The sequence below is a fragment of the Periplaneta americana genome, chromosome 8, assembly GCF_040183065.1.
Source record: "Periplaneta americana isolate PAMFEO1 chromosome 8, P.americana_PAMFEO1_priV1, whole genome shotgun sequence".
NCBI lineage: Eukaryota > Metazoa > Arthropoda > Insecta > Blattodea > Blattidae > Periplaneta > Periplaneta americana.
Genome location: NC_091124.1, coordinates 39445046 through 39460732, shown reverse-complemented (window position 1 = coordinate 39460732; position 15687 = coordinate 39445046). Strand labels below are relative to the sequence as shown.

Genomic DNA, 15687 nt, shown 5'->3' with positions numbered 1-15687 from the left:
AAAGAAAAGCAGCAATTATTTCTGAATTCAAGGAGAGAAAGTATGAAGTTCACAGAGATTATGTAGATCTTGAAATGGTACAGTTTCTGGACACAAATCCAAAAGTTCTAAGTTCGATTTCCGGTAAGGAAATAGATGTTTATGGTCCTTTCATATAAACGAAACTGGGTATATGTCGCTTTTTTTGTATTGTCTGAAGGAGTGGTTTGTACCATTCTGACCACATTAAAGGAAATGACTACCCGGTTGTTGATTCGTAATCATCACGAAAATGAGGATGATACAACTAAAGGACCCAAATCATCGATGATGATTAAGGCTAGGATTTTGATTACCTATAAATCATGAAAAAATATCCTAAAAACAATGCATTTATGACCTAAAAATCTAAAAAAAATGCCCTTAAAAATGCCCTAAAATTGATCTTACATAACTGGCTTAGTAGAAAAAGAGGTTTTGTACTACTTAATATTTAGACTAATAATTAAATTAAATTTTACATAATTTTTTCTAAGTAGTACACTTTAATTAACTATTTTACCTGATGTAGTTTCCATGTATGATCGTTCACCTCAGCTTCGGCATGTGGACGTGAGGTCAGTAGTCGGCTGATATGTCTTGGCCCTTCATGGGCTGTAACGCCATGGATTTACTTTACTTCTAGTTTTCTTGTAGTCTACCACAAGGCCACTCTTATCCGGAATTAGCAGGTATAGAGGGTCTATATTGAAGGGATGGTTAGACTGATACATTACATGGGGTGTACTACGTTAAAATGGCAATATTTGTGTAGAAAAACGGTTAAAATATTATACAAAATTATGGGTATTAATGGACAAAATATGTAAAGAAAATATCAAAGGAAATAAACATTATTTTACATTAATAATGGGGATTTATGGCCAAAATTAAATGAAAATACTTAAAAAAATGACCGGATAAAACAAAAGATGCTCTTATGAGTTGAAACAGGCAAAAAAATGCAAAAAAAAATGCCCTAACAAATGTGTCTTAAAACACATAGTTTATCACGTACCGGTAACATATAAATACTAAAGCAGCAATGTTTCTGGTTTACTAGAAAAAAGATCCAATTTCATCAAAATCCTAGCCCTAATGATGATGATGATGATGATGATAATAATAATAATAATAATAATAATAAAAATAATAATAATAAACATCAAAGAAATAAATTATTAAGGCCGCGTGGTTGGTCTATGTAAGGCCTTCAGTACAAACATTAAGAATTGATAAAGTGAAAAATAACACTGGAGTATAGAGGAAGAAATAGTTGGAAAGAAGAATTAGGCCTATATTAAACAAACGGAACTGTAATTGAAGCCCTCGCTCGAATAAGGGTGTAACCAATAAATCTATAATACATGTTTTAGGAGGAAATAAAATAATTTCAGTGGCATTTTTTCGTTAGGCCTATAGCCTATTTATTAGCAGGTATTGGATGTATTTTTGTATTGTTATAAATGAATGCTTCAAAATTACTTCTTCTACCGAAGTGACATTTTTCATTAATTTGATGTTACACCCTTTTTCGAGGGAGGTGTGGAGTAACGGTTAGCGCGTCTGGCTGCGAAACCAGGTGGCCCGGGTTCGATTCCCGGTCGGGTCAAGTTACGTAGTTGAGGTTTTTCCGGGGGTTTCCCTCAACCCAATATGAGCAAATGCTGGGTAACTTTCGGTGCTGGACCCCGGACTCATTTCACCGGCATTATCACCTTCATCTCATTCAGACGCTAAATAACCTAAGATGTTGATAAAACGTCGTAAAATAACCTACTTAAAAATCGAGGGAGACCTTCATTTATGTAAGTTGGTATGGACGCATAATGCGAAGAGAAGATACTCAAGTAAACAAAGAAGTTCTTCACTGGATACCGCCTGGAGGACCACCTTCTTCGGTAAGATGGTGTAAGGGACAACATGCAGAAAAAGAACATGGAAGACGAGTGCCTGGATAACGATCTCTAGAGGAAGAAGAGTGTACCTTTTGGCTAAAAAAAATTGCGGAGAATATACAAATAATAATAATAATAATAATAATAATAATAATAATAATAATAATACAGGCCAACGAAAGCAATCCCTGAAAAAAGAAGAAGAAAATGATGAAATGAGATTATCTTTGACCTGTTTCGTCTGAGAAAGCTACAGTGATTCATTTGTCTACCACTGCCTTCTCTAAGCATTGCTTGTAGGTAGAATAGGTCAAATCAAAGAATTGTATAGTCAAATATAGGACTACTACTGGGTGTTCAGTTCAAAATGTGTCTTGGCTCGCTGTATGCCGTCATGTGGCTAGCCGATGAGCTTAGAGAATTCAATCTTCCTACACTTCCGCAGCTCAGGTGTATAATCTAAGAGGCAGAGAAGTTGGCTAGCAAGTACGGCGTTCATTCTGAAGAGTACGTGCCGATACGTACGGTAACGCCGGTAGTGGCAGGAATGTGAACTGTTTGGAAATACGTACTGTCGGGATATGGGGAGAGGGTTAAGACGATTACTTACGTATTTGTTGACATTAACTTCGACGGTCAACATGGACACGGAGCATTTGATTTGTGTTGTGGAATGTTACCGTACGCAACCGATGATAACAAATACCCTGCGTACGACTTGCCGGCGCAGTTCGAAAGAGGTTATGGTAGCACACAGACCGTACAGACCGCCATCTGTTGCTACGACGTTCAAGTTATACCGTACACGTTCTCAAGTTCAGATTGAAGAACGCCTTAAATAGGCAACTTCTCTAACATATAAGCTGAAACTCGCTTCAAATCGGTGACCCAACAACAGTGACGTCATGACACACTTTGAAATGAACACCCAGTATTACCACAAATTCACGAGCCTCACCAAGCACATATCATCATTGGCGGCTCGTGGACACAAAAAAAAAATGGATGTGGCTATGCTGTAATCAAAGTTTAGTGTCATTTAAAAACCCTGTGCACCAGAGCTTTAAAAATGGCGTCACAACAGCCGAAAAGGCAATAATGCGCATTAAATTGTATGTAACGTACATATTTTTCTCGTATCAAAGAACATTTTAAATAAAAATAAAGTTACGAGAAATTGTATTCAACGTTTTTTAGTGTCTTTTTTTGTACCAGAGCTTTATAAATTGTGTTATAGCAGCTAACAAGGCCAAAAATGCGCGTTAAATTTTATATTATGTATTTTTCACATATCAAAGAGCAGTTTAAATAAAAATAAAGTTACGGGAAATTGCATTCAACGTTTTTAGTGTCTTTTTTGTACCAGAGCTTTAGAAATAATTGTGTTATAGCAGCTAACAAGGCCATAAATGCGCGTTAAATGTTATATTATGTATTTTTCACATATCAAAGAGCAGTTTAAATAAAAATAAAGTTACGGGAAATTGCATTCAACGTTTTTAGTGTCTTTTTTTGTACCAGAGCTTTAGAAATTTTGTTATAGCAGCTAACAAGGCCATAAATGCGCGTTAAATTTTATATTATGTATTTTTCACATAGCTCGTTTTAAAGTATTTATTTTAGTTTACTGGTTTTTCGCCATATTTATCCATCCTCATCTCTTAATCCAGAGAGCTCTCAGCCCCAATAGATCCGGATTAATGAAGTTTTGCTGTATTTAAATTACTGTATTCAGTATCAATTTTTGTCTTTGATCTTGCAGTATTGTTCTTGGATGACTTCTCCAAACATCTTGTATAAAACCTTAGCCAATCCCTCAAACTGAGGAGCGCGGTATAGTCGCGGATAAGACATAACGCAGCAAGCGGGACAGGTTCGATTCCCGATGGGGGTCATGGATTTTCTCCATTGATGTCTTCAAGCCGCACTATGTCGCTTGGGTTTACAGGGGTATTTCCTTGCAGCTTCCTTTATAAATGGAGAGGACAGGGATCCACACTGTTAGCACATGGTGGCGACGCAGCAGTGTTGTCAAGTTGTTGACTCTTCAAAACATTTGTATTTCAAATGTTGAATCGAAATACATTTTGTATTAGTCGATATTTAAAAGAAATCATTTAAGAACATTTAAAACATGTTTGACGGCAAAGATAGTAACTTTAATCTAAACATAAAAATTCATTAATCATATGTAATAATTACTGGGACTGTAAGAATTTAATGTTAAATGGAGGTCGCCTAAATCGAGGTTCTACTGTAATAGTAAATTATGCAACAAGCTTATAAGACGCGAGTATGTTTATGAAACGAGCGTAAGCGAGTATAATTTTCATATGAGTGCCTTAATTACCATTATAGGCAAGATGCATAAGACTGTTTTTGTTTGACCACAATTAAATACCTAAGTTAAGAGTTTTTACAAATATCTTACCTTGTTACTTTCCTGATAATGAAATGGTGACCATGAGTGTATTTTCAACGTGTTCTCGATTATTGCAACAGATGGCATGAGTGTGTCTTTTCAGCATGTTCCCGAGTAATGCAACAGATGGCAGGCAAGTACACTATATTCATTGATTTTTTGCAGGGCTTGATATGGAGATTTTAACCTCAAAGCAACACACATTAAAATACAGGAAATTATTCAATTTATTATAATATTAAAATTGATATGAACTGAATTTATTTTATTTTTAATACATGTTCTTGAGTGTGTAGTTTGTGAAATTTATCTGGGGAATGGCTTCCAGTGGAATGTTTGAAGTTGGGTTAATGTTTGAGTGATTCGATCAAAACTCACACCTACCACTTTGAATTGGTGCTCTCAAGGCTTGTGGGATGTTGCGTGTACGATATTAATCAATATCGCATATGCTTAGTTCGAAATCGATTGTTGCAATAACATAATAACAGTACTTTAATGTATGTCATTAAGATAGTTACGTCACATGTAATGAGGGTATTATAGTATGGTCGAGCAAAAATGATTATACTGTACACAATTAGAAGTAAATACCTTGTAGTGAATGTCAAGTTCAGGTTTGGAAATGAAGTCACCATCAGATGTATTGCAATCTTTGTTGGAATATTACCTGTTATCAAAGCTACTCATTATTTCTGAACTGAAAATATTAGGATCAGTTTAGAACAAAAGTGCTGGAAATGCTTACACCTGCATCCCACCAAGGATGATAGCTATCTTGAAGTTCTTCTCATGGCTTCAGAGTTGCAGTAATTTTACAAAGCAATTCATATACATATGTTCAAGACTTTTTTTTTACGTAAAGAGATCTATATGAATCAACAAAAAGTGTAACGAAATCTTCCACTTAATAGTAACAATTTTTTTTAATATCTAACAGAGGCTACTTGACTATTTGTCAGTCATCCATATGAAGTCAGTTGTGTAGACCAATTTATTGACAGAGTCGTTGCCCAGGATGTGCCGTAGTACCCAAGACACGTGTAGGCTCCATTTCAAGCTCTCATTCCTAAACACAGAGTATGCTATGGACGAAACGAACACACGTGCTTGTTCCTCAATCCTTCAACTGCAACTGACGTAATTTTCATTGGTGTTGCATCATCCACTTCACAGTTCTGTCAACCTGTGCATTATTTATAAAATCAGATCGCATAAATTAATATAAAAAAAAATATATTAAATGAATAACACACGTGTTGTACTATGATTCTGCATTTCATTAATTAATTAGGAATCAGAGCTATGATAATTAAACTACATTTCAACTTCAGCCACATTTAACAAGAACATGCTGATCCAAATCCATGACGCTACAGCCCTGAAGAGCCAAGCCCGATCAGCCAGCTGCTGGCCTCACGTTCACATGCCGAAGCAGAGGTTGACGATCGTCCAACCAGACTGGAGGTATCGTGTGGTTAGCACGATGATCACCCCAGCCGTTATAGCTGGTTTGCGAAACCAGATTTTTGCTACCTATTGTAGCTCCCCAAGTGCATCACGATGCTGAGTGGGCACTGCTCCTATACACTGGCTGAAATTTCATGAGAAAATTTCTTCCCCCATGAGGACTCGAACCAGCGCGCATTCCGTAACGTGAGTCCTAGACAGGATGCCTTAGACTGTGATGCCATGGAGTGGGACAGAACATGCTGTTAAGTGGCAAAATTTTCATGGTCCTAGCTCAAAATCTATTGCATATACTTAATTTTGAAATTCTTGTATGTTAAGACGAAAAAAAAAAAACATGCAGAACACTTCCCAGTGCCCTTAATAAAAGACGTATTTATATCAAATTCTTTGGAACGAAGATTCCACTGTGAGTCTTTTTCGTCTCTAGTTCTCTATTGGAGGTACAAATACGTAAATTATTAATTTCTTCGAAACATGGAAGCTTGGACATACTATTTTATTTATCAATCCATCTTATGTACAAAACAAGATTATGGTGGCAAAAAATATTAGAGCCAATTTCAAGTAAATACCATGCTTTATTATTTCTTTACAAACCCATTTTATTTTATTTTTTTGTAAAAAAAATTATTATGTTTCAGTGCATCATTCCCAGTTCAACTGATTTGTAGATACTGACCACGTATATATATGAATACTGTCCAAGAGTTCAGAAGAAACTGACGTACAAGGACAGCAAGCAAAAAACCACTTTTTATCAGGTATGCTGAAAAGATGTATTTTCATGAAATTTTTTGCAGCAACGAAGTACTTTCTCTTGATACAGGTTATCCCAAGAGGAATGTAAAATACTTCAAGATAATGTAGTTTGGGTTAAACTGGACAGATTTAACCCAATATATCTATGTCCAAAGTCTAACAGCTGGGGAGAAATTGACAGGAGAAATACTGGTACTTCTTGCAGTTCCATGTGATATACTTGAATTGCCAGCAAAACTTGTGTTGCATAAATATTTTATTTTCTTACTGAGTCTGTGCTTTGAAATAAATTTATTACAGGAGCACAAAAGACACATTTTTCAATAATGTATCATATTCATAACACATTGTTCTAAAATGTAAAAATACGTGTGTAATTCAAAGTTTGCTCATCAATATTTTCCCAACCATTATAGACTTTGAACATAAATAAAATGGAGTTCAGTTACTTTTAATTTCTAAAAAGCTAATATGGGCCTTCCTTTCAATGTTAACAACTGTTACCAGATATCAACAAAGCAAGTAAAATAATATTGCTATGTACTAAAACAATAAATAATAATAACAATAATAATAATAATAATAATAATAATAATAATGTTTATTTGTTCATTCATTCTTTACTTATTAAAATATATTTTGTCTGGCAACTTGAAACTCAATGGTTTGACTACATAGCTTGAGTCAGGAGACTTAACCTAAAAATTTATTTTGTTTGACCACGTGAAATAATCAGTATAAACTGCGAAAACCAAATTCTATTCTAAGATGTATTCTGTTTTTATTAATTAATTCTGCATTAGTTACTACCTGCAATATTTTTAATTATTAATATCATTCAAATTTTAAATAGTAATTTCTGTTTCATAACATTAGCAGCTTTTTCTTCAAAGGCAAATGATGCTCTCAACATAATAGCACAGTCTAATATATATATAGTCACGAAGATCAATACGTAGGGAATATGCATCCATAGATAGTTGCTAACCACTAGGATTGCTACTATCGCCTCATCATAGACAATGTGAAATACTACCAGCACAGTCTATTGTTCCTAGTACCCTCAACAACCCAAGCTTCGTGACTGTATATACTAGACTGTGATAATAGAAAGTAACTGCCAGTATCGAAATTCGAAATAAAGTTGGCACGAGAAAATTCAGGACATGTAGCACGTATGGGCAAATCCAGAAATGCATATAGAGTGTTAGCTGGGAGGCCGGAGGGAAAAAGACCTTTGGGGAGGCCGAGACGTAGATGGGATGATAATATTAAAATGGATTTGAGGGAGGTGGGATATGATGGTAGAGACTGGATTAATCTTGCTCAGGATAGGGACCAATGGCGGGCTTATGTGAGGGCGGCAATGAACCTCCGGGTTCCTTAAAAGCCAGTAAGTAAGTAAGTACGAGAAAATTCAACCTGACAACTAGAAAACCACTATAATCCACTAGCATAATGTAGTAAGAGTGGGAAAATGGTTACGTTTTTACCTTAAGGTATAAAATAAGAAGATCCGGACTACATACTAGGTTAAAGTAATGCAGGTTTACCCAAACTACATTACCCTGACGTAGTTCACATTCCTCCTTGGACACCCTGTATACTTCGTGTAAAGAAAAAAGGAAGGAAAAAAAAAAAAAAAGATCTTTCACTTGGTCTAAAGAGCAAATTTTTAAGACTTTGATAAGAATAACTCCTAATTTAGCACCTTCAACATCTTTGAAAAGTATACAGGGTGGATGGTAATCTTTGCACAAACATTTAAGAGGTGATTCTACATGTCAAGTATAACAAAACTTTTATTACACTTTTCCTTCGATGAAGCAGCATTAGGCAGGAAAAAAATAGTCTTTGCCCAATGTTCGCAGAGCTCTATTGCGGTAATGGCCCAAGAGAAATAGCTGATTGCTATACTAGCAGATAGGTAAAAATAATCTGAACAGTTCAGCCATGAATTTAAACCGAATAACAGTGCAAATCGTTGAAATAATAAATCTTGCAATGCAGCATACGTTGCATGTTACTGAGTACAGCAGAGGGGGAAGGCAAGGTAAGGCGCTTGCTTAGAGTTATTGCAGTAGCCGTGATGTTGCCAAATGCTTCACAGAAACATAATGATTTCCTCTAAAATGTGAACGTTAGAGAAAAATCTTGTTTAGATGTTTCAAATCTCTACACAGTTTCATTTTGGTGCAGAGATTACCATCCACCCTATATAAGCTGACACGAATAGCTGTAATTAAAAGCAAAATGGGGAAGGGAGGAAGACAGAGGACATTTTAACACTTGGGGCAAAAGAAAACAGTTTAGACATCAAAAGCAATAATGGATGTACATGGACAAAAGGACATCCAGTCATCCTAAATGGAGAAAATCAATGCACTGTATTATCTTTCTAGGCAGACCAATCTCATGTGAGCCATATAGCAAACATTCTATGGACCTATGCCCGTGTGCACCAATCTCGATTAAAATTTGACCATAGTTAAGTAGGCACTTGACCATCTTCAACGCCAATTTGCAGAGCATCAATCTCGATCAAAGTTAAACAAGCGAGTTGATGATCAAATTTAATCACAGGTGTGGGACCGATTATCTTGAATTGAACATGGTCAAGTCGAGAACACCAAAATGGCGGTACGATTTGACGTACTTGATGGAATTGAAGATGAAATGAAGTATCTTGAACACGCAAATCACTGCGGAAATAACAGAATTGGTGTTATTGTAGAAAGAGTAAGTTTGTAGATGAATAATAAAAATGTTTTTTTTTTTTTTTCTCAAAATAGACTAATGTTTTATACATGTTTCTGCTTTGGAAGATTGGGACTTCACTTGAAGACAAAATATTATTTAGGCCTAACTGTCCAATTTTGTTAACATAATAATAAAGTAGTTATTCTATGCCAGTAATAATATAGTAAAACTAAATGACCATTTTGTAGAATGCGAGATTATCACTTATTAGCTATAGATTTGCCGTCTGAAACTATTAGGACCTACATGACGTTTTGGACAATTAGGCTATTTACGCTTGAATTGAGAGAAATTACACAGTTACCTTCCTTTCCCTCTTACTCCAAAATTCCAACCTTATGAATGCAAAATAAATGGATAAATTTCAGAACAAGGATACTTTCCTTTCCCTCTTATTCCAAAATTCCAACCTTGTGCACATAAAATAAATTGGTACTAAAAACTTCCTTTTCGTATGCATGATGATGCGTATTCGACATACACAGACGAATTGCTTTTTTTTTTTTTAACTTTGAAATAATTGTTACCGAGGTATCCGTATACTGAAATTTCCCCAAATAAATTATTGGCACTGAAATGTGTCTTTTCGTAAGCAAGATGATGAGCATTCGACAAACACATACCAATCTGCTCTTTTTAGTAGCCTATTTCAAGATAATTGTCAGTGAGGTATTGGTATATTGAAATTTTCCCAAATAAATTATTGGCACTGAAATGTGTCTTTTCGTAAGCAAGATGAGCATTCGACAAAGACATACAAATCTGCTCTTTTTAGTAGCCTATTTCAAGAAAATTGTCAGTGAGGTATCCATATACTGAAATTTTCCCAATTATTATCAATAATATGAAATAACCACTGTATAAATTACGTTACAAATTATGTGGAATTATGTAAACACGTATAACTCATGTTAAATTGTGAGGTTAAATCCAACCAGGTAGCCTGCTTTCCTCTTAGAGAACTTCCGTCAGTACTTTTATTCTCTAATATTGATGCAGAATTGCTGATGAGTTCTAAAAGAATTCCCACTTCAAACTGTGAGAATTTCGGTGCTCTTTTCTTTTTTTCTTCCATGATTATTGAAACTTGTTATTTGAAAACTGCGAGGATGTTTGAAAGCAGTCTGACAAACAAAAACGAAGCGATTATTGACAGAGTGCGTTCGTTCGCTGTTTTATACGCGGTAACCTAGCGCTCAGATGATTCTTCTCAAGCGAGCGTATGTCAGCTGACGGTACTGAGTTCATCGAGGGAAAATGTCGGTGCACCGCATCTGTAACTTGATCACTGTCAAAAATTAACCATGTTTCCGTGATTGCTGATAAACGGGGCTAGATGATCGAGAATGGTGCACACGGCCACTAGTGATCATAGGAAACCGTTAAGTTGGTACTGCACAAGAATAATGATCAAGATAATGGTTAAGACGATTACAATGACAAGATCTGCCTTATATTTCATGCTTATAAAAAGTTTATTTCATATGTGTGACTGCCAAGTTTCCTATAGCAGAAATAAATTTTCTCCCAGATGTCATAATGTGAATCTGCTAACAATATAGCTATTGCCAATGCCTCACTTCGTAACAACAACCATGAGCCTAGATAAACTGATAAACATCAATACCACCAGACACAAATTGCTGTATTATTACGGGAATAACATCACAAAGAGGTGTTTTCCAATTTTGAATGTCATGGATTTGTCAAAATATACGGGACAAGAGGAAAGCATGGTAAATGAAAGAAAATCATTTTACAAAGGTTTCATCAAAATGATTTCAACACAATTGTTAAAATTCAATAGAAGCACATTCTTGAACATGCTAAAGAAAACACAAAGTACAAAGAAAAAAAATTGTTTCTCAATCTTACATTATGACTGATTAGCAATAAATGCAAAAAGGAAAAAGAAAAAAAAAAAGTGTCAAACTTAGATGCCAAGTTTTCAAACAATTCAAACATCAGGAATAACATTTTTATTGTTATTATTATTATTATTTTGTCACTGCTGATTTGCAAATATTCAAACAAAAAGGAATTAATTGATCAATGTTAACAATACCCAGACCTACATTTATATAACACACTTGCAGATTTCCACATTACTAAGCACATTTTTCACAATTATTTCTTTAGCATAATTGCTTAGATGAAACAAACTATGCCAAAGAATCAAAACAAGCGAGCATCATTCCAATGCACAAAGCAAAAGTGATCTAGTGTTCCATAAAAACTGAACGAATTCATTATTACTTTTTTTTTATTACTGTAACAGTCACTATGAAACATGGAAGCTCGTTGAATCTGATATTTTGAAACATATGCAGTACAACTATTCTGAATGGTTAAATTTATTTTTTTTTTTAATTCTGAATAGTTCTAAAAAATGTCGCTTCACTGACTGCAATCTGAAAGAAGATATCTTGTAAGTTCTAAGGCAAGAACTAAGTAATTCCATCTGCAAATCAATCACAGCCTCCACAAGAAATTAAACAACAGAAAGATGTGATACTGGCCAGCAGATAATTGTCAAAATTTACCACATCTAAACACAGAATTTCTCTATCACCCATAACATTTTTGTGAAAAGGCATCTTAAATTTGTTAGTTATGAACAGATATAAAACCATTAGCTAGTTGAGCAGTGGAAAGAACTAAAATTTCATGTTGGATTGATCCTACAGCTATTGTTAAATCTCATGAAAAGTTCTGTCAAAAACATATTGCAGTGGTACAGCAGGATTTCTTCACATGAAGAAAATATATTAGCAAACTGATGGGGGTCAAAATGAAGGCAAGAATGTGAGTCCAGAGGAAAAAAAAAATGATGAAAAAGTAAAATTTTCAAAAAGTATTAAACTGTGCTGAGAAATTTGTATGAAAAACTACAGTACCACATTTCTTTGATGTCTACACAAAAATGAGACGTAATACGTCTCCCACTAATACACTTTTTATTCACACTTACAGTCAGTGTTGATAATGAAGAATGATTCCACCAAGATGTTTTGAGGAAGAAGAAATATCTGAGCAGCAAATGGACTCCTGCTATGCTGATTGACGAGTTCTGTTAGAAACTGTGATGGAACATTTCGAAGGAAATCAACAGTTCAGACATTTATAATAAAGTAAGCCATACATAAAATGTTAGCACGATAAATATTAAATTTTATTTTTATTTCTTTTGATATGCAATTCACAAAACTCTCTGGGTGATAGAACAAATCTGTTTAATTCATGAATGCAGCTTAGGAACACCTAATTTTAGTCATTAAAAGAAGAACGTACTTTTCTTTTCGTTCTGTGTACTTAGTTAAATATCATTGCGCATTTATTTTTGTTAACAAGAAATAATACAAAGACACTATGAAAGAGAGAGAACATAAGACTGAAATAAAATCTGAAATGAAGTTATTTTTATGTATCACAATGTAAGAGACACAGCAAGCAGCAAACTTAAGATCGCTGATAGCCAGTGACACACTTTGTTCAAGCTCTCTCGACAACTACTGCATAAACAAGTGTTCCTCCCCATTAAAGAACTGATTCTTATATTTAAAGCAGTACATGTGGTGCATTTTCATAGCGTGCAGAACTCAAGTTTCACGCAAAACGAAATGATTTCTCTGGAGATACAGATTATAAAATGGTGCATTTCTTTCTTCCGCTCAGGTATTTCCAGTGATATAGAATGTCAGCGTTCTGTTTTTACAAGTCTTTTTTAAAAAATATAAGATTGTCACACATTAGGTAAATATATTATTCTTTGTACCAAAGACTTCTACATTAAAAAATATCTGATACAGGATGTATGACACTTTCCCCAAACAGCCGTCCCCAAAATTGGGCTGAATATACTTTCTCTTACACTTGAGAAAATTAAGTGAATAACATTTCGAAGTAGGAAATTTGAACAAAGAAATCTGTATGGGAGCAAATGCTTCAAGTACAAACTGAAACTTCAAGTCTTTAAAAATGACGCAACCATCATGGCAGTAGTAGTGTGGTACTAAACAGGTGTGTATATACATATAAGTCAATAAAATCACAATTATGCCGTTAACAATACTTGAAAGAGACTGTTGCACAACCACATGGACACAACAGTAAGTATGCAGTTTCAAAGAATCGTTCTCGCTCTCTAGTAAGTTGTTTGTTTTCAGGTCATGCTTGTATCTGGTGCCCATCACATTACACTTGACTTCTTGCAAAGCTCTCGTGGTACCTTTTTTTGTGATCTAATACAAAGTCATTAGTAAAAGCCTACGTCTCTTGAGGGAATTGAAATATCTGGGGAATGATTCTGAACAGTTGTGGTATTTTCACTGCACTGTCAGAGTTTTGTTCACACGTTTTATTGTGGTCTGCACTTATGTTGTGTCACTTTCTCACTTACTATCATCACTTCCCCCCCTTTCACTGCGTTTCATTGACTTCAGGGCTCTTTCTCGCAGTCTCCTCTCCAATTCTTCAGTATTTTCTGCTTCGCTTGCGTCCGAGTCCTGCAATGAAAATTTAAGCAGTTATAATATGGAGCCAAGATGGTGAAGACTACAGACTCCAAGAGTCAAAATTCACATCCGTGTGAAGTAGTGCACTGTAATGCAAATTTTTTGCTTGTCTGTATTCGCCTGAAGTTTCTGCACTCCAGAGTGTTTCCTATGAACAAAGAGAGCTCTAAACCATGTTGATAAGCAGGGAAAGGATTTCTATGTAAATACATATTTACTAATAAAGCTAATATCAATTATATTTTGCATTACCTTTATGTTTCACAATGTGTAGAGTTGAAAAATGTTACTTTTATTTTCCATATTTCAGAGTTTAGTACATATTTTGGAGAAACTTTAGGCCATGTCCCACTGACATCTGCCATGTTGCCTTTTCTTGCGTTACCAACCACAGTATAAAGAAGATACAGTAAAGATAACTAGACCATTTCGTGGGAACAAATTCTGAGTGCGCATGTCACGAAACCGGGTGTATTATCTGGAACCTCCACCAGATGGTTCTCCATCTACGACAGCACTGGCATAATTTAATATTAACTGAAAACATTTATTACTCATCTTTTAACAATTTGAAAGACATGAGGCAAAGGAATGGCAACATAATCATAATAATAATTACTTTCGTATGTAAACATCATGAAAATATTCACTAATTGACGCTAATTTTAAAGTCACTGGTGGATGCTTATGTTGGTGACGTAATATTGAACCATTAGCTACATAGATCACGACATTCGTTTCGATGAAGTTACGACGTCAACAATGGATATATTAAATTTTGTTGACTAGCTAATAACATTATATTAGTGATGGATATTATTTCATACCAGTAACGTTATACTTAGGCCTACATGATTATTCCTATTATTGACAGTATTATTTTGTATATTGATATTGATTTTGGTTTCCAAATTGGAATTAACATACACATTAAAATTTCTAACTGTATCGGTTTAATAGAATGTCTCTAAAGAGGCTACTGTAAGTGAAAGAAAACATGATCTCGGCTACATAATAATTACCCGATTACGTTGGTGTATAGCTAGCTCTTGGATCTAGCTATGAAAGAGTGATTGAAAAGATAGAAAAATTGATATGAGCAATGACTCTCGCCCGTGTAGTAACATGCCATAGTTTGAAAAAGTGAATTTTCATTAGACCTACATAATAAGACATAAATATCATTACAGAACAAAGGAGTAATTACAACAGTTAATACAAAGTTTCATCTGAAAGTTTAGCATGTCTCAACAGCTGATCGCCAAAATCAGCTGTTAGCTCTGCCGATACTAGTGACTTGGTTGGATTCATTGAGAACTAGACCTCCCTGAGCTTGATTTTAGTACCAACAACGTCAAAGGTGCCGACAAGAGTTGTCTCTACTGTATCTTCTTTATACTGTGTATCAACAGAAGCAACTATAACATGTCAGTTTCACATTAATGTAGGCTGTGGAAAAAATTCCTATACTTCATCTATCATTATTTGTTATCAGATTATTCGAATGAGAACAGCTCTAAAAACCTTAACAAACCACACCTAACCTTCATCATATTAACCAACGTTTCCTACCAAATTTAGTATTTAGAGGATTATTACATATTAGCATTACTTTGGACGAGTTCTTTCTTGTTCAAAAACGGCATAAGCCTAACTGCATTAGTTGGAAATGGTCTAAAGAATACCCCATATTTTAATTAAGTTCCATGTATTTTCCATATTTCATATAAAAACATTCATTTTGTATTAAGCTTAAGAATAAAATAAAATAAAATTTCATTAACTTTTAAAAATACATCTCAACAATAGATTTTTAAACATTTTTAGTAATTTCTTTAAAATC

General features: G+C 34.6%; 1 protein-coding gene and 1 long non-coding RNA gene across 7 annotated transcripts in view; one reads left to right on the top strand and one right to left on the bottom strand.

Moving 5' to 3' along the window:
- Nucleotides 1-15687, top strand: part of LOC138704671 (uncharacterized) — a 464077-nt gene that overhangs the window by 170335 nt on the left and 278055 nt on the right. The gene's annotated exons all lie outside the window — the stretch shown is intronic.
- The window catches only part of Srrm1 (Serine-arginine repetitive matrix 1), a 143580-nt gene continuing 134181 nt past the window's right edge, over nt 6289-15687 (bottom strand). For all 6 annotated transcript variants that reach the window (XM_069832759.1, XM_069832761.1, XM_069832760.1 and 3 more), the window contains one exon: nt 6289-13835. In XM_069832759.1, the coding sequence (XP_069688860.1) occupies nt 13722-13835 (114 nt within the window). In that variant the 3' untranslated portion in view covers nt 6289-13721. The remainder of the gene's footprint in view (nt 13836-15687) is intronic.